Source organism: Syngnathus leptorhynchus, chromosome 17 (assembly GCF_054491065.1).
Source record: "Syngnathus leptorhynchus isolate UIUO chromosome 17, UIUO_Slep, whole genome shotgun sequence".
Classification (NCBI taxonomy): Eukaryota; Metazoa; Chordata; class Actinopteri; order Syngnathiformes; family Syngnathidae; genus Syngnathus; species Syngnathus leptorhynchus.
In genome coordinates, this window is record NC_141211.1 from 4,367,501 (window position 1) to 4,392,033 (window position 24,533).

General features: G+C 42.0%; 3 protein-coding genes across 8 annotated transcripts in view; all 3 read left to right on the forward strand.

Annotated features, from left to right (window-relative positions):
* abr (ABR activator of RhoGEF and GTPase) overlaps positions 1 to 11,664 on the forward strand; it is a 45,210-nt gene extending 33,546 nt beyond the window's left edge. For all 6 annotated transcript variants that reach the window (XM_085935094.1, XM_085935093.1, XM_085935097.1 and 3 more), the window contains 7 exons: positions 8,546 to 8,605; positions 8,813 to 8,922; positions 9,037 to 9,176; positions 9,261 to 9,395; positions 9,462 to 9,567; positions 9,676 to 9,829; positions 10,370 to 11,664. In XM_085935094.1, coding sequence (XP_085791220.1) covers positions 8,546 to 8,605; positions 8,813 to 8,922; positions 9,037 to 9,176; positions 9,261 to 9,395; positions 9,462 to 9,567; positions 9,676 to 9,829; positions 10,370 to 10,459 — 795 coding nt within the window. In that variant the 3' untranslated portion in view covers positions 10,460 to 11,664. The remainder of the gene's footprint in view (positions 1 to 8,545; positions 8,606 to 8,812; positions 8,923 to 9,036; positions 9,177 to 9,260; positions 9,396 to 9,461; positions 9,568 to 9,675; positions 9,830 to 10,369) is intronic.
* Positions 11,665 to 12,200: 536 nt separating this feature from the next.
* akap10 (A kinase (PRKA) anchor protein 10) lies at positions 12,201 to 18,047 on the forward strand. Its single transcript, XM_085936654.1, has 15 exons — positions 12,201 to 12,435; positions 13,273 to 13,320; positions 13,398 to 13,583; positions 14,343 to 14,837; positions 14,901 to 14,999; positions 15,071 to 15,155; positions 15,223 to 15,346; positions 15,571 to 15,707; positions 15,772 to 15,916; positions 15,999 to 16,166; positions 16,333 to 16,442; positions 16,660 to 16,742; positions 16,854 to 16,906; positions 16,989 to 17,078; positions 17,161 to 18,047. The coding sequence occupies exons 1-15, from the start codon at positions 12,414 to 12,416 to the stop codon at positions 17,164 to 17,166; spliced, it is 1,851 nt and encodes a 616-aa protein (XP_085792780.1). The 5' UTR covers positions 12,201 to 12,413; the 3' UTR covers positions 17,167 to 18,047.
* A 654-nt stretch (positions 18,048 to 18,701) lies between these two features.
* Positions 18,702 to 24,533, forward strand: part of lhfpl7 (LHFPL tetraspan subfamily member 7) — a 35,038-nt gene continuing 29,206 nt past the window's right edge. The window contains exon 1 of the mRNA XM_085936688.1: positions 18,702 to 19,390. Coding sequence (XP_085792814.1) covers positions 19,028 to 19,390 — 363 coding nt within the window. The 5' untranslated portion in view covers positions 18,702 to 19,027. The remainder of the gene's footprint in view (positions 19,391 to 24,533) is intronic.

Here is a 24,533-nt window from a genome sequence, read left to right on the forward strand (position 1 = left end):
CCGAGTAGGCGTTTATGTGTTGTGTAATGTGTTGTGTAATCGCCGGGATGTGTTGAGTTTCACGATTTGCAGAGGAGGTGTTTGGGTATATTGAATCTTCTTGGCTCGCTCCAGGATGTTTGATGAAGTCAGCGTGCAGGTCAGCAGGCCACTGTTATTTTTTTATTTTATTTTATTTTTCTTCTGGCGTCTCCGGTTATTTTCACGCAAAAATCCAAACATCATAGGAGTTGTCGAGACAGGCACCAGTTGTCATGGCAATACTGGGAGCTGATTAAAAAAAAAAAATGTTCAGCTGATTTTTATCTGACACAAACCTCACGTCCAAATTTTGTCTTCAGTTTTTAAATAGTTTATTATGAAAAAAAAATAGCTTTGAAAATATGGGTTAGGCATTTCTTTCCTGACCCAGATGAACAAAATAATTGCTTCTTTGCAAAGCATTTATTGAGGCGCTACCATTTTGATGGAACTGACGACACACAAACTGGGTCATGCATTGTGACTGACTGCTTTTAATATTACCATAATTGTGACTTGTCTTAGACGAGCCTGACTATTTTTATTATTATTTCAAGATCTGCTGTCTTACAAATAATGTATAAAAACAAAATTGGGATCAAAATGGTCAAATTTGCCGATGACAACCGGAAGCCGTTTTCTATACGCCACTATTGCGTAATCCAGTCACCCATCTTCCCTTCCCTCGTGCAATCTTCCAGGTGGCTGCATGCAGTCAGTCATGGTTTGACTCTCCAGAGTAAATAATTCAAGCAGGTCAGTAGCGTGTCATCCTCGGAAGCTGCCCTCGCTTCATCGCTCAAAATGGGTCACGCTGTACAGATGGCCCGGTTCCTGCCTACACGAGGCTACGAACAGTCACAACTTCACAAAGATCATTGCGCAATGTAAACACAAACCAACTGAGACTCAACCACTAATAATCTGTTCTTGCTATTGTGATGTACCGATCCCATTGGAATGGAATCCAAAAAAGTCAGACACAATGCAGTTCATTGATTATTATACACTGCAATGTGGCAATAGGAACGGAATGGAATGGGAAGAACACAAAATGCTTTCCACAGAACGCCAAATGTTGCAATTCACCATTGTTTTATTACAAGTGGTTGACTACCAAGTCTTAAATCAAAATTATTTATTTGTCTCGCGCCTCTCCTGTTTCCCCTCACCATACCCTGCAACCCAAAAGAGGCTAATGAAACCCTCTTTTACTTTCTTCTTTCCTCCCTCACTTGCCTTTGCTCTAAAGTGTTTAATAAGTGATGGAGCGGTTAATCTGTTGAAGATCACCCCCAAAGGCTTAGATGAAAAGAAAAGCAGAATAATCTGTCGAAAACCCTCAGGCTGGTTGGCAAACCTTGTATGCGCTCCCGTTTTTTTTGTTTTTTTTTGCACCCCTTCCAATTGTGGACACACAAACATAAACTTGAGCAGTAATATTTTGACTTGCAAGTTTAATTCATTTAAGATTGTAACTCAATTTAATTTGACACCAAATTTGTAGACTCATTAAAAATGAAATGACATGAATCGATTTTAGCTCCAAAAAAGAAAAACAATTTATTAAAGAGATCACTGTGTTCTAAAATATAAAGAAAGTGCGATGTGTTGTTCCTTTTCTGTGATTGGCTGCCGCTCAATTCCAAGGTGGGTCAATTGACCCGATTAAGGATGGAGATGGTAGAAATTTTCGTTTTTTCTTCCTCTTCATGTGAGTGTTAAAAAATCTAATCCAATTTAATTTCCAAAATCTTTTTTAGTATTATTCTGGTTTAATTACCAAAACGAATTCTAAACCAGGGCAGGTCATGAGCTCAAGCTCCTGTCTCCGCCATAATTAATCACGAGGGGGGGGGGTCCATTGCATATTAATGTTAGAGTGGCACACCCGTTAAATCGATCATTAATTCATCTCTGCTCATGATTGTGATTTGAGCTTTTGCTTCAAGGCTGGGGGTGAATTTGGAAACCAGCAACTCGTTCACCCCCCATTCAGTTGTCCATATTCTCTAGCCAGGATGCAGAATTAAGACTCAGGAGGAAAAACGAGATGCAGCACAACCTCTTATTGATAAACGAGGTGTTCAAGGTCGATGTAGTCACTATGACCCACGCAGTCAAGCAATGTGTGAGGTCACATCCAACCCGCAAAGATAAATGCACACAGCAACCTTTCTTGATGGGATTTTTCCCACAAGGACTCTTATCCACTTTACTTTTCATCTTTTTATCAAACTATTACATATAGCCATCATCCTCCCTTATATTTATCACCCCTTAGCACTTTTATCCACTTGAATGAACTTCCAAGAAATGTTTTTATTTTTTTGCACACGGCAAAGCCAAGCAACCACTAAACCCAAGTAGCATGAAATACAAATATTGTCCTGGCACGTTACTCTCATGTTCAAAGTCTACAATTAAATATCTTGTAGGGTGTTAATGTGGCTTTGAGTTGTGGCGGTATTTCCAGAATAGACTTTTCTCGTACGTGCAGTTGGTGTGAACCACAGTGTTCTGTCAACATGTGACGTAGGCTTCTTTTTAATGCTATAAATAAATCAAAAATCCGAACGGGCGGGAACCACGATGTTGATTCGACGGGGTACATTGGGACTCTTGATTTGCTTTGGCGGGCCAGAATCACGCCCCCGAGCCTTGGGTTTGACACCGGTTCTTTCCAAGTTCTACAGTTCTCGCTTTCATCCCTGAAGTGAATTGTTATTTATTGATCCCTATTAACCTGTCATTGCGTGGACATTTCATCAAAACCGTGGCGCTGAAATGTTCCAAAGCTTTTTCCACTGATCTACCCAGGACTGCTTTTCACATTTTGGGGTTTTGTTTAAATGTTTTGCTGAATTTTATTTTGTGAAGGAAAGTTAAGGCGCTTGCCAACTGGCTTGCGCTGTAAATTGTCCAGTCAGATGAAAGGTGATTGATTGTCATGGAAAGCCAATAAGACACATTACTTCCCCCTCTTGAGCTTTTTGACTTTTATTTTTATGCACTTATCTCTTATTATCTGCTTTATGGATGTTAAACCCTATTTGTGATCAAAACATGCACTCGGATGATAGATATCTATTTCTTTCCATTTCTTTTCTCTCATCTAAAAATATCTCATGTCTCCCTTGGGGTTTTCTTCCCTCTCATTTCCCCGCTCCAAAAAATGTTTTCCCAGACATTCTTTCCAAAAAGTGACGCATGGAGTGTGTGCGTCTCCGACTTGCGAATGTTGGGGGTTAAAAATATATTCTGCTAGGGGTTGACTGAGGTCTTTGGCTGTACAAAGTCGACATTGCCGTACTCGCTGCTTGCCATTTATCGCCATTTATCTGTTAAATTGACTTCTTCTCCCAGTCCTCCAGTCATCTTCCAATTTATGCGGGATTCCAAATTTAGAAATTCACGTTCCCCTCATAAGATGTCGTGAGACTTATCATTTGTTCCAGGGTCATAATGTCTTTTTTTGGGGCAATGAAAAGCTTAAGAAAATGTCAAACGCATGGAACGTCATTACTGTGATGCCCACTAAATTGAGGATTAGTGTTACATTTATGTTCAACCTTGTTATGCAACATTTTTTTTCCCCGCAAGTAGAAAAAAAAATCCTAAAGTCAAAACAAGTGTCAAGAATTCTATACCAGCTTAAATAAATAAATTGAAATAAATTAAAATAAATTGAAATTAATAAATTAAAATAAATTGAAATAAATAACATAAACCATTCTTCAAGATAATAGAAGTATTTAAACTCCACCGCCAAGTAAATATAGCTATTTTGTGTATGTGATGTATGGATATAGCTCCAAAAACATTTTTTTTTTCCCCTCAATTTTCCATTAAGTGGTGTCCTTTCTGCCAAAATATTGCTCACACTCTGAATTGTACAATCTCAGGGTCATTCAACTCTCCAACAGAAAGACTTCCTGAATGCAGCCTGGTGTCTTTTCTTGAGTGGAATATTTTGCCCTCTAGTAGAAAAGGAATGCGAGACAGTGGATGGAGATGGAGTTTGACAGTAATGCCCAGCCTCCTGCGCCTCCATTGATCCATTCAGACGCCTTTTTTAAGAACAGACTGTGCTTTCTGAATAAAGAAAGAGTGTGATTTGCCTTTGACGTGTCTTGGAAGATGTGAGCCGGTGCGCTTGTCTGCCGATGACTTTTCAATGTCAGCAGACAGGCGTAGCGTAAAAAAGGGCTAAAGCACATTCATGGTGACTGACTTTGAAAGTGGGTGAAGGAACACTGGGAATGAGAACTAGAATTGCGTCATCTGCAACAAAAGGCTTAATCGGCGGGGCAGGAAGGAAAAGAAAGCTGGTTTCATTTGAAACATGTTCTGTTGTTTTCTCTTCATATTCATTATTGCCACTTAGCTCACTTCCCCATTCGACATCATCTGCGTCACATTGTCGCCTGCTCACTGACCAACTCTGGGAAAGGTTGACAAAAGGTCAAATGGCCGAACAACAACATTATACACCACTGTGCCCCCTCCCTCTCTCCTCTCTGTTGGAGGTGTGTCCACCAACATCTGGAGAAGCCCGGCCGCTCCAGTGGTGGGGTGAATTCACTCCCTCCCCGCTCCGTCTCTCTTTTGCTCGCTCCCTCTCTCACTCTGTCAACGCTTGCGCTATCTGTGTTGGTCGTCAAACTGCACACAGCGAGGAGATGTTGGCAGCTGACTTTGGATCAGGCTCCGTAGTGGAATTATTATCAAGCTTATAAGAAAACCATGGCAACATTTTCTTCTCCTGCTATTTATCCTTTTATCATTTTTGAAACAAAGATCTAACAGAATCTACTGGAGACTTTTTTTTTTTTGCTTCAATCATCACAATCAGGAGCTTTAAATTGATCAGGCTACAAAAGGATTCACCTCCACCTGAGATTTTGGGATGACGGAGATCCTCGTGTCGGATGTAAACCTGAACTCGGTGTGCGAGCATTTGGAGCAGCAGTGCTGCGTGGATGAGAATCAGCACAACCTGTCCAGCCAACCACAGACTCCTGTACTCAAGAGACACACCAACACCGGGGCCAAATTATGGGGTCGCGTCCGCAGCAAACTGCTCAGACAAAAGGTTTCTGACATGTGCTCGACTCTTACCTTCCATCTATTCATCCGTCACTTTATCGCCTCCATCTGTCTACTTGAATTTTTGTGTGGTCACGCCGCCTGGTGTCATTCAGCACAGATTGGGGCTATTGTTCTTAGCATCTGCTCTGTTCAACCAGTGTGAATAGATCACGCAAGATGGTTTCTCATTACAAACATACATAAGCGGCTTTTTAAAATAGAAATGAAATGAAATTAAAAGTTTCTGTTTGACAAACACCAATATTATTGGGAGTGCGGTCTTTCCAAATGGAAACGTAAGTAACCTTTAGCGTCTCCTTGTGGTCAATCGGAGTACTGTCTGCCCAAGAGTGGAAGCGTTCCCCTCTGGCATTTCACATGCTGCACTTTGTTCTTCTTCATTAATTAACTGTCACGTGCATATTTGCCTCTTGTTTTTCCTGGTACTTACTTCCCAAGGGCAGCGTTTGTTACAAGTTTGACCTTGTAGCTAATTGGTTTCTCACAAAGGGTTCTGCTGCTTTTTTATATAGCCATATTTGATGCAATTAATAAGTGCTTCTTTAAAATATGAAGATAGTTCTTGACATTTTTTTTTTTTTTAGGACGCTTGCGGTTTTTCTTATTTCACCAAGAGTGTGTCTAAGCATCTCCCGCATGAATTAGTCCCATTCATCCACACTCGCTCGCATTCAAAGAGGCTTTTTGTAACGCTGCTTTTATGAGTACACTTGCAGTGCTTCACTTCATTTGTGAGCTCAGTTACCTTTTGATCCTATAAAGTCTGCTACAAATCTCTCTTTGTTTCCACCCCTATCCCGCATGTCAGCTTCGGCATGACTGTGATTGCTGTTTTGACAGAGGAGCACATACATTCCTTGGTGTGTTGTTGCAGCTTTTTTTTTTTTTTTTTTTTTTAAATGATCTAATAATACTAATCTTGCCTGTGTTGGAATTATAACTACTTGTTTTTAAAAAAAATTTGCAATATTTTTCTAGTGCTAAACCACTTTTTCAAAATCAGCCATATTTTCATATAAGAGAAGCGGACAAGAATTGTTTTTAGTCTCTCAGCCCAAGAAAGGTGAAATGAGATGTAATCGGAAAAGGTCTGGCTTTAAAAAGTCATTCGACTAAAGTGAGACTGTGCCAAACGGGCACAAATTGTGATGATGCTCATACTCGATTGTTGCCGGGGATTTGCTTATCTGCTCGACATCATGTTCTCTGCCTGGTGACCTGTTTGCTGGATTTGTTTTGTGTTTTCTTTGTGCACTTTCAGCCAGCTTAGAGTTGAGAACAATGGAGCTGTCGTAACAGCTTACTCATTGGAAGGCAACCAAATTTGAGCATTTTTATCCGCAGTTATTCCACTTTCTGCCCGTGCTACATTTTAGCCTAAGTGACTTTTCATATTTTGATTAGTGCTGATGAGATAAAATGGAAACTCGCTTCACAAATTAAATTTGTTCCAAAAGTCCTGGTCAGGGAAATGCAAGTATGTAATCCTTTCCAACCTTATTGGTATATGTACATGAAAAAAAAAAAAAGCCTTTTATGCAATATCATAGAATTTTTTCATGTTTCCATTGAGTAGTTCAGTTCTGCTCACCACAGCACACTGAGGGCTAGTAAATCTCAATCTGGTTTGCATTTCCACTCTAGGCCAAGTAACAAAAATGCTGAACACCAATTGGCACCCCTTGCGATTTTTGACATTGCATTCCAGCCGACATTGAAGACTCATCGCTAAAAATGCAGCTCTGGTCCTGATTTGTTTCCATTACACTAGATTAAATCAAGTAGCACGTAGTAGCCGAGCTAATCATTGTTTGGATGATAATTATGAATTTATCTTCTGTGTTCCTTTTGTAGAATGAATTTAGGATGGAATTTTAAATTCAGGGCTCAATAACACTGTCTATTTTGTCCGCATCAGCGGTCTTAGTCACCCAGACTCCGTGTTGCGTAATAAGTGGAATGCGTGCCTCTGTTGCTTTGCGCACACCCGAGAAGAGAATCTCTCCGTGCCCGCAGAGATATGCACGCTCCGCAAATCATAAGCCTCGGCCGTCTCAAAGCCCTCGCCCATTGGACCGGGCGGCAATGTGGCCAACATAGTAACCAAGCGCTCACATGGCCCACGGTGACATCAGCTGCTGTTGAGGAAAGAAAGTCGAGCTTGCCGCCCTTCGCATGTAAACATGCTGATGTGGTTCATGTCCCTAAAAATAGTCACGTTGCCTTCTTTCATGTGAGTGAGGAACACGAGCGGGGATGTGTCACATCTGGAACAACGTTCTCATCTCATCATCCCGTGAGCCTAATAAAGCAAGCTGTGCCATTTGAGTCTCATATCTAATTAAAGGGACTCAGAAGCTCTTTGAAGCTAATGAATATTTAAGCATAGCAATATTGTGAAACAAAATAATCCAGTATGTTTGGGTTTTGAGAAGCTGCAGTTTCTCTTCTCCTTAATTTTTACATATGATTACAAAGAAAACTTTCATGTAATGTGGGAATCATGTGATGATGAAACACACACACACATGTAAGGTCCTTGTCATGTGATCATAATAATTATAAACCAAAGGTTCTCTATGCGGTGGGATTTTCCATCTAACTCCCTTTTTGGCCGGAATACAAATGTAAACAAATGTTCCTGTCATTATATTTAATTTTCCGAGAGTAAGGCTGAACAGAGACTGTGTTTTGTTTATTTTTAAACCTTTAAAATTGAACAGGGTCATGTGACTTTTTTTTTTTTTCCTCAACTTGTACTATAGGAGACTTTAGAAGCTGATTCATCACTCACAATTAAGAACTCAATTCGTCACTGACGTTTTGCTAAATTTGCTGGAATCCTGAAAGTTAAGGACAGTAAAGCGTTTGTTTGGGTGAAGGTCACTGAGTGTAAACGCTGCTCGCTATATGCTCCACTTAGTTTTTACAACCCTATTGGAGACCATTCATTTTTAATCAGGCTTCAGCAGCGTACAAAGGGGGAGGGAATTTTTGTTTTGTTTTTTTTTCCATCAATTGGGTCTAGGAGAGGCATCACTCATGGCGGTAGCCGTGTAAAGACTGACTTGCAATAATGACCCGTCACTCATCTCAAAGTCAATCTCTGCTGGGAAAAGCAACAAATGGCATTTTTACGAGACAATGAAATGCGCTCCTAGAGAACGTTTAATGGCTGAAGCCTAATGTTGCCAAAGTATTTGATTGCCAAAGTTCTTTATTCGAGGTTGTGTTGACATAACACAACTAAAACCCCTGAAAGTGGTTTCAGAAAGCAACATAGATGTCAGATCTGTCTTTGTAACTCTAATCTGATGTTAAACACGCAAACCAGACCCCCGTGATGATAATGTAGCTTATCCAGCCGGCATATTTGCCATCACTCAAAATCTGTCTCTGTTGTGTCTTCCAGCTGGATCCTCAAACGGTGCAGTCCAAGAACTGGCACATGGACGTCATCGAGATGAACGGGGTGAGATGTCAAACAAAATAGCTTTTTACAAATTTCCTGAAAGCCAATCCGGCTCCTGATTTATTAAAGTCTGGATTTATGTTTAGAGGTGGACTAAAAGCTTCAAATATTAAATTAACAGACTGGTCACGAGGGGGGGGGGGGCCAGGCATGGGTGCTGCATACTTAGAATTTTCTTTTTGTGTGTGTGTGTGGGGGTGTTTTTAGATAAAGGTGGAATTCTCTATGAAGTTTACAAGCAGGGACCTGAGTTTGAAGCGGACGCCATCCAAAAAACAGAGCGGTGTGTTTGGAGTCAAAATCAATGTGGTAACAAAGTAAGTCCAAATTGGTGTGACCCCTTTGACCCCATCAATGAATTCCTAGTGGTAGGAAGTGTCACGAAAGAAGCCCCGCCCCCAAAATGGCTACATGATGTTTCTTGTTTACAGGCGCGAGCGCTCCAAAGTGCCTTACATTGTCCGCCAGTGCATTGAGGAAGTGGAGAAGAGGGGAATCGACGAAGTGGGAATCTACAGGATCTCAGGGGTGGCCACTGATATCCAGAACCTCAAAACGGCATTTGATACCAGTAAGAAGTCTTCAGAAGCATTTTTTAGCTCAGTCACTGAGAATTTGGGCTTGAGTTTGTAACCGGGGTTGGCTGACCCCTTAGATACCAAAGACATCTTGGTGATGCTGAGCGACATGGACATCAACGCCATCGCCGGAACCCTCAAGCTGTACTTCAGGGAGCTGCCGGAACCTTTGCTCACCGACCGCCTGTACCCGGCCTTCATGGAGGGAATATGTAAGACGGAGTTTTTTTACCTCGGTGTGGGATTTTGGAGCTGGACGTAATGCCTCTCTTCCGTAGCGCTCTCCGACCCTGCGGCGAAGGAGAACTGCATGATGCACCTCCTACGCTCGTTGCCCGACCCCAACCTCATGACCTTCCTCACTTTGCTGGAGCACCTCAAACGGTACATTTCTCATTTGTTCTCCACCGAAGCTAAATTGTTAGCGCCGTACAAGTACAGCTATTTCTTGAACTTGTTTTGAACGCTGGCCTCGTTTGACTCCTCCCACAGGGTGGCAGAGAAGGAACCCATCAATAAGATGTCCCTCCATAACCTGGCGACAGTATTTGGCCCCACTCTGCTCAGACCTTCCGAGTCGGAGAGCACCAAGGGACAGAATATTACCTCGGCCTCTGACATCTGGTCACATGACGTCATGGCACAGGTAAATGCACACTGTGTTATCTTTTGGGCATATTAGCAACAACAGCTGCGTTTGTAATTGTTTATAATTTATAATAACTCGTTTGATTGGTTCCTGTCTCAAAATAAGCCATATTAAGGTCTCGAAGCCATTCCGCATCAATTCGTTTATCACGAGGGAAGTCGTTTTCTTGCTCATTCCTGTCATTTTATGACCAAAAAAAAAAACCCCTCAAACTGTGTAAATCTCCTAAAATAGTATAGCATGCACAGAGAGAGCTTCATGCATCCGTTCCACCAAGTCAGTGTTTGTCTTGGAGATCACCTAAGGGGCTTTGTTTTTGTTCAAAGTACGTAAAACGCTAAAGCTGACTGGATGCGAGCTCAAATTGGCACATAAGTGAAGCGCACTCACATAATGAAATAAAGCAAGAAGCAAAGGCACTTTCCATTATTTAAAAAAAAAAATAATAATAATTGTAGAACTTGCAATCACACATCACAAGGAGCTCATAACATTTGAGAAAATGCTTATAAGTGTGACCTGTCTGTGTGTGTCCAGGTGCAAGTGCTGCTCTACTACCTGCAGCATCCTCCCATCTCCTTTGCTGAGCTCAAGCGAAACACGCTCTACTTCTCCACCGACGTTTAAGCCCATCTCGCCCACGTCGGGGTGACAAACGGAGAGCGAGAGACTGCTGACGACTTCCGGTCCTCTCCTGCAAGCGGGCATCTCCTCTTGACTGTACAGCACCCACCCCCCAATCTTATTCCGAGTCTCCCCCGCCCCCTGCATAGGAAGGTGGTGACTTTTTTTGTGGTCTTCTTCATATAAAGTTACGTTTGAAATAAGAGGAGAGTCGAACGCATTCCCACCAGCCGGATGAGAAAGCGTTCGGAAGCCGCCCTGGTTCAGGGATTTTGGAGGCCACAGCCTGGTTGCCGTGGCACCGGATCAAGCCCGGGGACGCGGCGTCGAGCCTTGTCCCCTGTTTAGAGGCATTCCACAACTGCATTTATGTTTTATAATATTTCTGTTGTTTCCTTTTTCTGTCTTTCTGGCTTTGCGCATGTGGAGGAGGAGTTTGTGTGTGTGTGTGTGTGTGTGTGTGTGGGGGGGGGGGGGGGGGGTGAAAGGAATGAATGGTTGGCAAAGAGTGTCTATTTCTTAAGCAGACATTCTCTCCCCACTGATTCTTGGCCAGATTAGCCCTATTTATTTGAAATATCTATATATATATGTGCCTGTACAGTTGTGTGCAACTAGAGAGATCCTCTAAGGAATTTGTTTTTTGAAGTCTATTCAGGTTGTGATGTTATTTTGTAGTCACATTTGCTCACTTACCATATTCATGGTAAGTTGTACGGAAACGTTCACCACAGAATTTGTTACCCGCCACTTTGTCAAGAAAAAAAAAGTTAGTTGGGACTCTATAGGGAGGTAAAACACAAAACGTGATGATTTTTTTTTTCTTCTTCTTCTTAGTGTTGCATTGCAAGCCTGTCTGTATCAAGCATCTCACTGCACCGGTTAAATCTATAAGATTTGTGTAGTTGCCCTCATTGCATGTTCAGATGGTGATCGAAAGGAGGCAAAGTAACGCAAAGAGGCCCCTTTTTTTCTGCTTTGTACAAAGCCAACCTTTCATGCTGTCAGGTCTGCAACATATTGAAGAAATACTGCAAAAAACTGAGTAATACGATTTGGTATTTTTCATAAAAGAATAAAAAATAAAAGTTCAAAAATATTGTATTTTACTTTCTTTGAGAAGAATTTAAATATGTTGTACTGAAATTTTGAGGCTAAATGTGAACGTTGTCCCCTCTTTTATATAGTGAAATAAAAGATGAACCAAATCTGTTTGTGATGATGATTTACAGTTATTTACACATGAAGCCATGGATCATAAATAGAAACTCACAAAAATGTGTCTCTTGAATATCCATCATTGAATTCCTGGTCAAACGGGCGTCCCCTGTGGTATATGAGCAGTAAACATTGCCCTCTTGTGGTCACAGTCACACAGTGCTGCTGCCCAAACGAGGTGCGTAAAACTAGTCTAACTTTCTAACATTATAATGCACCTTTTCTGTCTTTAACTAAATATATATAGTATACAATATTGCACGGTCAATTAAAAAATTTATATTGTGTACAGTAATATATTTATTTTCAAAATAAATATAGTGTTCAAACTTAGAATGTTTATTTTAATCATTTGTAAAATACATTTAAAAATTACTCGATTGGAAGGTAATCGTATATTTATGTACAACAATACAGCAATTATTTTCTTATTAGAATGTTTAATAATTTGGAGTTTAATCTTGTTTTACAACAAATTATTGTACATACGCGTCTTCGAACTACATTTCCCAAAATGCTCGCGTGCCAGAAGCCCGGAAGTTGGACATTTATTGACAACATGGCTGCTGATCTGGCTGGCGCTCTGGCAAAAATTGGAATTTGACAGCGTTCGCCGGGTGTACACTCGCACACCCTTTCAATGTGTTGAGTGTACATTGCGGGTAAATTTGAATGACGGGAGCTGTCAACTCACGAGATGGTGTCAGTGAGCTGAGGAAACGTTCGGAGTAAACCCGTCATGTCGTTTTTCAAGCGGAAAGGTGAGGAAGCCTTCTCAGCTGCAACGTCAACTGTAGCTAGAAAAGACAGCGAGAGAGAAAAAATGAAACTTAGATCAAATGGCAAGTAAAGTGTAAGTGATATTTTGTCAAAGCTAACTTTTGGCTCGGCGATCGCCTGCAGTGCGGCTCATGTAGTAAGTAAACGATGGTTAGCTTCCGAGTAGCCTCCCCATCATCATCATCGTTGCCTGATATAATGCAGTTTCTGTACAAAATAACGTGGAAATTGTATTAAGTAATGCTAACATATTCACTATTTTATTAAAAAAAAAAAAAAAAAAAGGAATACCTGTATGCGTAAAGGTGTACTTTGACAGCTGATTTCTAAATAAATGAATAACGACTAAAAGGCCCCAGTCAACAAGTTAAAGCAATTCTATTTATGACTAAACCAGCAGTTAACTCACTCAAGCTGGGGGAAAGTGAAACTCTACAGTTGGGAGAGGAAACATTTCCCCCATAGGCTATAAGGATGTAAAGCAGCTGACTCAGCAGGAGGAAATGTGAAGAAAGGACCTCTCTGTCATTTACAGTTGCTTTTGGGAAGTTGGCTGTTTTCTTGGGGCGTTTGAATTCATTGTGTGCTACGTTAGTTTCGACAAAATCCATAGATTACAAGAAAGAGTCTCCAAAGAGGTCTTTCACGATCAAGTCCAGTTTCCCAGTTCTTTGCTTTTTTGTTGGAATTTGGCAACTAGGGTCAGTATTTGTTATTTTTTCTGAAGACACCAATGTTAAACTTTGCCGTCCACTATGCTGGTCTCAACCCTTAATTGGAAATGACAAATGCTCGTCTTTTGTCCCCCCCAACCTCAGCCAAAAGCAAAGAACCTGAGCGAGTGACCGACACAAAAGTCAACAGAGGTGAGTTCATAATTACTCAATAAGCGAGTCATCCGCGATGTTAAAAACCAACTATCCTGTGAACCCTTCATTCAAAGGTCTCGTCAGCCCTCACTCTCCATCGCTGCCACTGAAGAACAACCATGCTATACAGGAAGCTGCGGGGCCCAGCCACGTGGCCATCAACGCCATCTCTGCCAACATGGACTCCTTCGCCCGTGGTCGCACGGCCATCCTCAAGAAGCAACCCAGCCACATGGAAGCTGCGCACTTTGGTGATCTCGGTACGTACCCTGATTTTTTTTTTTTCTTCTTCCAACTTTCGAGATGTATTCTCCGTCAAATTGTATAACCAAAGCAGAGAGGCTAAGAAAAATGTGCAGTGGTTTACTCTGGCAAAAATAAAGTCAAGATGAATATGGTGAAATAACTGCTCTAACTGATCTTTGAGTAAACATGCAGTGATGAATGGCTAGTATGGGATATATGGGCTGGGCATCACATAGGTGGAAGAACCAGTACCACAGCCCATGCAACAAAACATAAGTGAAACAGACTGGAAGAAAAGAATAATGATGACTCATAGTTTGATGCAAATTTACAATGTGGTGAGCCAACCACTAAGTTTTCAATTTTGATGTGACGGGGATGTACCTGGAATGACAAAAATGCCCTTTTGAGAAAAAAAAAAAAAAAATGTGGCCTTGAATTTGCTGTGCAGCCCTCAGGCACATTCTTGTGATTTCATCCTTTTAGAATGCTTGACGTTATTCCAGCCGTCTCTCGTCATTCACAACAAAACAAACGTTAGCCGCTAGTAGTTCATTTCAACCGTGTTAGCAAAACATTCTTTGTGAGTGCACTTTGTACCACTCTGGAGCTTTCAGGAACTTCACAAAACACAAGTTGATTTAAAATTTCGCTCACTCTGGACGACATATTCAGCTACAATGAGAAAGTCAAATGCGATTTATAAACATCAAATTTTTCAGATTGGACCTTCGACTTCCATTTATTTCAAGTACATGTGTCGTGTGCTGCAGGTCATTCCAGCGTGAACTATCAGCCGCAGGAGACCCGCTCTCGGCTCTCCAAGACGGTGGACCAGGTGCTCCGGGATAATGTGGCCATCCCCCATTACATGCGTTTTACGGAGCGTCAGGGTGCCGAGCATCTGGTTCGCTTTTGGCTGGAGGCTGAGAACTTCCGCGCCACCAGCTGGTCATGGGTCCGAGCGCACAGCCTCAACTCGGTCAAACACAGCTCCTTGGCCGAACCCGTCAGCGACTCCCCCGACGGCTCCGAGGTGACGGAGCTCCCCAAGCACAATTCCGTTGCCCTGGGCTGGAACAGCGCAGGAGACGCGGCGCAGGCGCAGCTTGAGCAGCGAGAACCTTCCAGCACAGGCGCAGGCGGCATGGCGCCCGGAAGCCCTCGAGCCGGAACTCCCAGCAGGCGGGCTCCATCCAGGACGGGGACTCCTTCCAAAGTGCAGTCCAACATCACCTTGCGAGATCTCTCGGACAAGCTCATGAGAAGTAAGGCATGATTGGAAAAATGTTATGGAATCACGCACAAGTACGTAATCCTACTTGTTTTAGATATCGAAAAAGACGCCGTTACCATCTTCACCAAGTACGTCTCCCCGGATGCCGCCAGGCCCATCCCAATCACGGAACAGATCCGAAATGATATAGTTGGTAAGATGGACGGAATTCCTCCGAGTAGTAACGATAACGTATAACTCTGTTCCTGTTCTTTCTGACATTAGCTAAGATTTGCGGCGAGGATGGCATGGTTGACCCAAATTGCTTCGTCATCGCACAGTCGGTCATCTTCACCATCTTAGAGCAACAGTAAGTTACTAAGTCACACAGCCTGAGTTGGAACGATTATACTTGAACTAATTCTCTCTCAATGTAGGTACTTTATCGAATTCCTACGGAGTCATCATTTTTGTAAATACCAGATTGAAGTGTTGACAAGCGGCTCTGTGTTTCTGGCGGACATCTTGTTCTGCGAGTCAGCTCTCTTCTACTTCTCTGAGGTGAGTCGGTGCAAAATATCAACCTGTTATCTTTTTATGAGAACCAAAAAGGTGAAGACCAAAAATAACAGCCAGAATGAATCTGTACAAACCTCTTTGCTATAACCGAAGCTTGTCTTGCACAATGCGTTGCATCACTTCCTGGTTCCTTCCCCCTCCAATAACAAAACATACTGATGACAGACTTAAGGAAACTTGAGTGAAATGTTTGTCAACTTTTGCAGTACATGGAAAAGGAGGAGGCGATGAATGTACTGCAGTTCTGGCTCGCGGCAGACAACTTCCAAAATCAGCTCGCGGCTAAGAGGGGCCAGTATGACGGCCAGGAGGCTCAAAACGACGCCATGATTCTTTACGACAAGTAGGTGTCAATAAAAAACCACCAAAGCACTTTGCCTTGCTTATCTTTTTTTTTTGTTCCTTAGGTATTTCTCACTCCAAGCTACGAACCCTCTGGGATTTGGCGACACGGTACGCATGGAGATCGAGTCTAACATCTGCCGGGAGGGGGGGCCTCTTCCGGAATGCTTTACCACTCCACTTAGACAAGCCTGGACCACCATGGAGAGGGTACGGGAGGAATCTTTTTTTTTTTTTTTTTTCTTCTCAATACTGAAGTCCTTTTAAGAATCCCCTTTGTGCGTGCGTTTAGGTGTACATGCCAGGCTTCCTTTCGAGTAACCTTTACTACAAATATCTGAGCGACCTCCTCAATTCGGTGCGGGCCGACGAGTTTGTGAATGTCAACACTCCGGGTCAGGGCGGACCGGTGGACAACGAGCGCTCCAGTTCAAGTGCCGGCGAGGCCTCTCTGATGCAGGTGACCCCAAAGCCTCACTCGTGTCCTCCAAGCACCCTGGGGGTGGGCGGGGCTGATATTTCATGACATTTACAAACCGGGGAGTCTTTGTTAATGCCAAAGAGTAAGGAGAGATCATTAATTGTAGAGCAGTGACATATTTTGAACGATGGTGTCTCTACAACAGTCTGGTGTCAAAAAGGCAGCGATAAAGATCTTGAAAAACTTCGACGAGGCCATCACGGTGGACGTCGCCAGTCTTGACCCCGAATCTTTGTACCAGAGGCCATATGCTGGGTGAGTGTTGAATATTGTTCTTATTCTACTATTGCTCACCATTTCACAATTTAAGTCCCATGAAACTCTGTAGTGTAAATACACTTTTTTAATAAAAACTGAAACCAATTAAAAGTCAGTTTGCAGAAGTGTGCACACCCCCAAAACTTACCATCCTTCAAATATTGAACCTTTTTATAGGCCACTACTTATTTTGCTCCATTTTTTCTTGTTGTAGAAAAATGACATTTGGGAGAGTGAATGAGTTGGGCCAATTTATCAGGGAGGCAGAACCCGAACCAGACGTGAAGAAATCCAAAGGTATGATACACTCTTACTCGCTTGGCATCTTACGTACAGTGAGAAGCTCCAGCATTTTACGCATGGCGGTGTTGACCCCTTGCGTTTAATTCCTCCTTTGTTCCAATTTAGGCTTCATGTTTTCTCAAGCAATGAAGAAATGGGTCCAAGGCAACTCAAATGAGGTGAAAGCACAAGGACAAATATTCAAATGCACCTTGACATAAGATTGTCACTTCATGAATGTTCTTAAAATCTTGATTGTAGGCTCAGGAGGAAATGGCCTGGCAGATTGCTAAAATGATTGTCAACGATGTTGTTCAGTCAAACCAAGACAGTCCCGGAAAGTCCACCAAGGTTTGTATTAAAAAAAACAAAAAACATCTCAGTCCACGGCAATTGAAAATACTTTTTTTTTTTTTTTTTTGTCTCCATGCAGTTATGACCCTGACAAGACTGTCTCCTTGCAAAATGCTGGCCAGCTATACACACACACACAAGGCTTACCCTCCAACAAAGTGAAAGTACCTCATTGTTCCAATTCCAAAACACTATGAAGGTGCGCAGCGGTCAGTGGAAGTGCAGCCAAGCTCTTGCATCACATGACGGGGGGGGAGTCTTTCCAATTCAGTCTGGTTCTTCAAGCACTTCTTGCACAAAGACGAAGCATGTCGGGTCAAGATTACAACCAAACTGTTGCAGACTCTCGTTGTGTTGTTTCATCTCGGACCTCTGGAGGGATGTCACGCAGACTGAATTACGCTCGTTTCCTCAAGACACACCTCCCTTATTGCCTCTTCTTTTTAACGATCATTCCTTGTTTTTAGAAGACAGCTTTTCTTCAAGATAGCTAAATAACAGTTACTTATGCACCCCTTAAACTTGCCTGACCAATGATACATTTTATTTATAGAGGATCTGCAAATGACAATGAGATGGAGGAAGACCCGATACCTCTTGTGTTAAACCTCTTGGCACCTTTTGAGAGTGTAGGACAAAAAAAACTCCAAAATGAATACAAATGCTCCAGTTGTGATGGAAAATTCCATGTTCTAAATGGTATATATAGCTATATATGTATATTGTAGACTGGTTTCTCCCATATATATACGTCAGTACTTTTTTTGTCTAATGGTGGCCGCTGTTTTTTTTTTTCTGTATGCATCTCAGAAACAACTGTGCTCAATGACTTAGGCTGTTTTTTGGTTTTCTTTTGAGCCTTACTGGGGTGTAGAAAGGAATTTTGGTACTATGTACCACTAATGTTTTCTGATATGTATGTGCACCTAATCGAAGTCTATTTAAATTGTGTTTGATTTAAATACATACACTCAAAGATTTTGTCTCTCCTCTTTCATCCAAACAAAAAACATTCCTGAAATCATTGGAGATAATGTATTTTGTTTTTTACGCAACTAACGATTCCGTCCCAATTCTGCTGTTACAACAAATGTCCACAGGGTGGAAGTGTTGACCGCTTTGTAAAGCACTAAGCAAATCCATTGATGACTTCTCCCACTAAGAACTAATTATTTTTTTTAAAAAACACGACATAATTCACCAATTAGAAGGAAAAACCCGCGTTTTCTGCCCTAATTTGTCGTCTCGTATGGCTGAGATGAATACTGTGGAAAGATTTAATAAAGTAATTAAAGAAAAAAACAAATAGTAGACTTTTTAGTGCAGCTCAAGTGTGTTACGTGACATTTTAAGACAAAAGGCTATTTTGAGTAAAAGGTAGTCGGATGCAATTATAAAGAATTAATGGGAATATTGGGAACGAAACGAATTTATGATTTATGAAGACATATCAAGAGCAAATTATTATTTTTAGAAATCCCACAATGCTATAACTAAATAGTATGCAGCACAACAAAGGAGAGATATTTTAACATGTATTTTTATTTCGAATGAATTTCCGGAAGTGCTTTTTGTGACCATATTTAATTGACGTGGTCCGGGCGTAGTCTGGAATAAACGCAAAGTGCACAGTTGTCCGCGTGCAGGAGACGCGCAGGAGGCGGAGACCCACGGACTTTGGTGTCATTGGTTCAAGCGCTCCTCCACCTGACAGCTGCGCGCCTACTTGTGGGTGTGACAAACATTTCGTGCACGCGGCGTGGATCTCCACAGTTGGACACTACATATGATTTTTTTTCTTCTGATACGTTTTGGATCTTTTTGGGTTCGTCTCGAGAAGCTGTTGACGCACGAGATCTTCCACGGCGGACTTCCGTGGACAGGGGATGTTTTGCAGATGTAGTGCATTGGAGCACAGGTAGACTTTTATTTTTTATGGACTCCAAATGAATTTGCTCCACCTGGGACGGGAGAAGAAAGAAGAAGAATCCGGGTGTGGAGTGTTTGTTTGTATGGGCTTTGCGCCCCACCTTGCCTCCATCATGTTCAGCTGCGTGGGCTGCTTCTGGGTGCTTCTCTCCTCCGCCCTGGTCGCTGTGTGCAGTTTCAGTTTCATCTCTCCTGCGTGGATTGTGAAGGAGCAACTGAGGAACACCAATCACCAACATCAACACCATCATTATCATCACAAGGACTCTGTGAGCTTCGGCTTGCTGTGGCACTGCTCCGAGTCTCTGGACCACATGTACCGTTGCTACACCTTTGGAGGGTTGGGCAAATTTGCGGAGATCCCATCCAGTTCGTGGCAGGTGACTCACACACACACACAAACAAAATCAGCAACAGTCACGTGGGTGCATGACAGAGTACTTGAGCATTATGCATTCATTTTAAACAGGCTGTTTCTTAGTGACATTGTTAGTATGTCTGCCTCATAGGTTTAGGGTTCGAATCTCAGCTTAGGCCTCCTCGAGTAGAACTTTAGTTTCGGCATCAGATTATCTGATGACTGTTTGAACTCAGTAAAAGAATTGCTACGGCGCATCCAAGTCACCACTGGAGTCATGATTTATGCATGAACTCGTATTAGCATTTGAAAGGGAGATATTAATAAATTGCCACTGGAGTGACTGCAGTGCATGTATTTTCAAACAGAGGCCAATGCAACACAAGTAAAAAGGTGTAGGGAAAAACACACAAACCCCACCAGACGCTTGGAATGTCATTTCAACACTCAGTGAAGCAGAACTTGTAAGAAGGGAGCAATGTCATGTCATGAATTTCATTTATGATTTCTTTATCTGGCTGCTTTTGTATTGGCTTTATTGACGGCATGAAAATGAATGGACAAATTAGATGAACTTCAACTAGCCAAACATTTACACTGCAATTCATTTTTTATTTATTTTTTTTTTTTAAATGAGGACAATTGTACACTTTGTACTTCCACCTGGAATGAGGTGATGCAATAGCAACCTCACACTCAATTAGTGACCCAATCCAGTATTGAAACCGAATCCGTTGAACTCCCATGATGAGTGGCTTCTTAAATTTACTGTAACACATCTCTCCTCTCCCCGCAGCCATTAACTCTCACTGTGGCCAAAGCCATTTGTATGAAAGCGTGTACGCCGGTGGGAAATCATGTTACGGGGTCGAATGCACATGTTTGAATTCCTTCTTCTCCTTAGGGAGTCCCGCACCCAATGTGTCGAGACAAAGACAGACTTTTCTTTCGCGGCGGCGCTTTCTCAAAGTGTGACCCGTCTTGCTGAGAGCAAAAGCAGACATGTTACCACCAAGCGGGTAATCAAAACAGATATCGACGTGCCTGCCCGCGGCATCATTGATTGTGTAATTAGTGAGGTCACATGGAGTAATGTTCGAGGGACACTGGAGGGAAAAACAGCAAGAGGTGAAGTCTGTAAGCTTGTTTCAATCCAATTTTGCCAAGTCCAACTGAGCTGTTTTCCATTTTCTGTCTACATCAGTATCAGTGAGGACTTACTTCTTCTCATCCTACCACAATCTCGTTGCAATTATAGCAATTATCAATACGATAAAAAACATTCTCGGAAAATAATTGTATGATCGGCATCAGCTCGGGCTGAATGATTTTGAATGATTACCTTCAATATTGTGATTATGATTCAATAGGACATTATTTTGTCAAGGCAGACCCGTTGCTACAGGGTGGCCAGAGGGGGCCGCGCCCTCCTACCAAGATACTCGTTTCCCCTTCCCATTTGAGATAAACTCAATCTAATAATGTCAAATATCATCACAATATTATATATTTTTAAATACAATATAATAAATATAAAAAATAAAATATTAACAATAAATACATGTATATAATATAACTATTTGATATAATTATACAATTATTTGTTTCTAGTTGCTATTTTTTTGTGAAATACTAAAGCCCAGTAATGTGTATTTGAATTCCAGGGGTGCACCTTGCAGTAGGTTGTGCAAGTGTACCTAATGAAATGTCTGGTAGTGAGCTGGGCTTTCTTTCAGCACCCAAAAGTCTACTCGCTGATCCATAGCTTAGCCTCGCTTCGACGCGAGGAAGGAACGAAAGCCGCCGGCGGGTCAGCAGTGGTGTTTTTTACTGCCATTCCTTCCGTCGAGTTGTTTTTCACATGGTTGATTTTGAGCAGGGCCGCACATCATCCTGCTGCCGGTGAAGCCGTGCTGCCTGGCAAACAAAAATCAGGTCGACACACCCACGACTGCAGACTCAGCCTGATATCAATTCGATTATTTCTGTTTGTTTGTTTTTGTTGCCTGTTTTACCTTGACTGGCATAATAAATTGTCTCATTCCAGAAACCTTTGCAGCATGCACTTAAATGTGTCAGCCAACTTCTTTAAAAAAATTTTTTTATTATTATTATTCCCAAACATCATCAAGTCACATTTGTGATGTTGATTGATGAAACACCCACAAAAGGTGTTAAGGCTGTTTTGACTTACTTGGCTACACATGAGCGAGAAATTGCAAGTGTCGAGAGGCATGTGAAATGATGAATAGAATGAGGCGTGTAGCGAGCGTCGTCTACATTTTATATCCATCTAGGCGAAATGGAGAGGACATCAGTTCAGGAGAAGGATTTATGATCCGCTTCGACGGATGGATTGATGCTAGCTGCAATGTATGCTTGTTTTATTCTGCTTTGCACATTTTCAAGTGCACCTTCAAAAGTCATTGATGGGATGGAGTGGGATCCATCACATTGTATTTTTGTTCCCCCCCCCCTCAATATTGGTATTTCAATTTAATACTGCCCAATGTGAAGCCATTTTTTTTTCTTCCAAATTGGAGCTTTTTGCAATATGAAAATCGCGTTCTACTTCACTGCAATGTCGATTTAAATTCGATTATACTCGCAAAATTCATCCGTAAAGTTCTAATTGGTATTTAAATAGTCCTCTTTGTCACGCCGATTACATTTTGACAAGATCAAGATGCAACCTCACATTTTCGCAATCAGAGAGACTGGAGGAGTCACAGAAAGGAAGCAGAGGACATCCTTGGAAATGCATGAATCAATTCTTAGAACAAAAAAAAACAAAACTTTGTGACCCCCCCCCCCCCTTGCTTTCGCGTTATGTTGGACACAATATACTTTTTTTTTTTCCCCTAGTAGGGGGCCAGTGCAAGGGCATCGCAGCAGCACTTTCCTCACGAAGAGCTGCTGAGTCAGCGAGCATTGGCAGGCCACCTTCCATTTGTTAAGCAGCTTGTCACTTCTACTGTGGATCCTGCGGGTAGTTTATGTATTGATTTACCCGAGAGCCGTCTTCCCTGTTTTCCAAGATAAATGATAGCTCACTATCCTTGTTGCATACAAGCCACCGTGTAGACCCTGGAATGACATGCTAAACAATTTACAACTTTAATTTAGTCATTCAAAATATGTTTTCCATCGTGATGTGACATAATGTGGTGGAGGGAGGGGAAAAAAATATCTGCTCTTGTTACACTGCTCCATTATTTTCATTTCTCACCAAATTCTGCGAGATCAAACCGTAAAGCTCCCTGGAATGTCGCCGAGCTTCCGAGCGTTACTCTTTCGTCAAATCCCACAGTAAGCTTCAGAAAAAAAAAAAAAATCAAGTCCCATGGGTCTTGACTTTCAAAATTCAATAAAGGGAAATGTCGCTGGATTTCTCCTTTGTTTGGACAGTTTGGACAATCCTTTTTGGTCGGTTGGCTCGAATAATTGTGATTTCAAAGGAAACAACATGCAAATAATTATGCCATAAATCACCTCAACCCATCAGAATGAAATTGAGCCACTCTGAGGGCTTTATTGGTCAAACTCCTTAACATGCAAGTGACTGCTCTTTACAAAAAAAAAAAAAAAAAAAAAAGAGGAAGTGCACTACATCAAATACAAGTGATGCAACTATGAGCTGGAGCCGGTAATACGCCCTCCTTGGTAACATCACTTTTCACTTGATTTAATTGAAAAAGGACTTCCGATCATATTTTCCCCGCTGGTAAGATGAAACAAGTTTAAATGAGCTACTATACATCTGACACGTTGCGTTTCCTCCGCTCCTTCTGCCGGGGTCGGGGAGTTTGCTGCATCCAGCTACAGTTTTTTTTTTTTTTTTTTTCTCTCTCACTGTGGCACACTATACATGAATTATGAAAACGTGCACTCAGGCCCGGTGCTGCAGCGGATCATGCATATAGTTAAAAGCGTACTGTCTGAGCTTTGGAGGGTGTTAGAGGAGGATGGGGGGGTTGAAGAGCAGCTTTCAGCAAAGCCCTTCACTCTGACACATGGAGAGGACGACGCAAAAAACGCTTGATAGTTAGAAACAAGATGAGAGTGGAATGATTTAGTCAAGGTTTACAAAAGTGACTACAAACTTGATTGCATTTTTTTTTTTTTTTTATAGGGAAACTGATGAATTTAGCATGTGGCTGATTTGGTGACAGTGGCAAACCAGGAAACACAAACAAAATGAGAGATTTGTTTTTTCTACTTGTGCACATTTTTGAAAAGTCCAAAACCAAAAATTCTTTTGACTGTTCAGCAAATTAGGGTGACTGAATGAACTTAAAGGCTAACTTGTCATAACGCCTATTTAATTAGTATAGTGATAGATTTGTTTTTCTTTTTTTGGGGGGGGATCACTCTGACAATCGTGACAAATCTCCTCTCTGTGTGTGCCAGTGTGTATTCTAAGCTTGCACAACAGAACCAGTGGACAAAACAGATGGACTGTCACCATCACAGTTTGATTTCTGCCAAAGAGAACTAAGTGCACTTGAGCATCCACCCAGTGGGCTGCGAGATGTGCAATATGTGGGCTGCAGTGTTATTATGCCAACATAAAAGAGGACAAAGAAAAAGACAAAGAAGTGCTCCAGCTCCCAGCCTCTCCCATCCTCACATCTTCACAGTTTCTTCAACCCTCACATCTCATCTCTCCTCCTACAGGCGGCTAATGTTTGATGCGACACTTTAAACCAGTTCTGCCGTGCTGATTGTTTGGATGCCAAATGAGCAAATGGACTGATTTTCTTTTATTCTTAATTTCCTTCATGTCATTTTTTATTGAGAGCTGCTTTGAAAAGCAGGGGAACGGGGTGGCATCAAAGTATCAGGTGCTCCTTAATACAATTGCTGAGTCCTTTTGAGAGAAAGGCGGAACTTTGCCTGAGGTCCCCCCCCCCACCCGCCTTTGAGTACCCACCAGCAGCTCATTATGAGAACTGAATAAATCTCTGAGGTTGTCATCATTAAATCGGGCCAGGAGGGATCCCCGCACTTTTCAATCCGGTTATATGATCCTCTCATCTAGTCTGATCCACCTTTGTGATCTATAATAAAGGAGGCGAGGAGGCGGGAGAAGAAGCAGAGTGAGCACTTTTTGTTTTTTTTTTATGTTTCGACGTTCCCACACATCAACACAAACCAGCCCACCA

What these genes read in the sequence shown, in the direction of transcription:
- akap10 (XM_085936654.1), top strand. Translation starts at nt 12,414, where the DNA reads ATGTCGTTTTTCAAGCGGAAAG. An exon ending in CGACACAAAAGTCAACAGAG is followed by an intron (nt 13,321 to 13,397) that starts GTGAGTTCATAA and finishes CTTCATTCAAAG; the next exon opens with GTCTCGTCAGCCCTCACTCT. An exon ending in CTCGGACAAGCTCATGAGAA is followed by an intron (nt 14,838 to 14,900) that starts GTAAGGCATGAT and finishes TACTTGTTTTAG; the next exon opens with ATATCGAAAAAGACGCCGTT.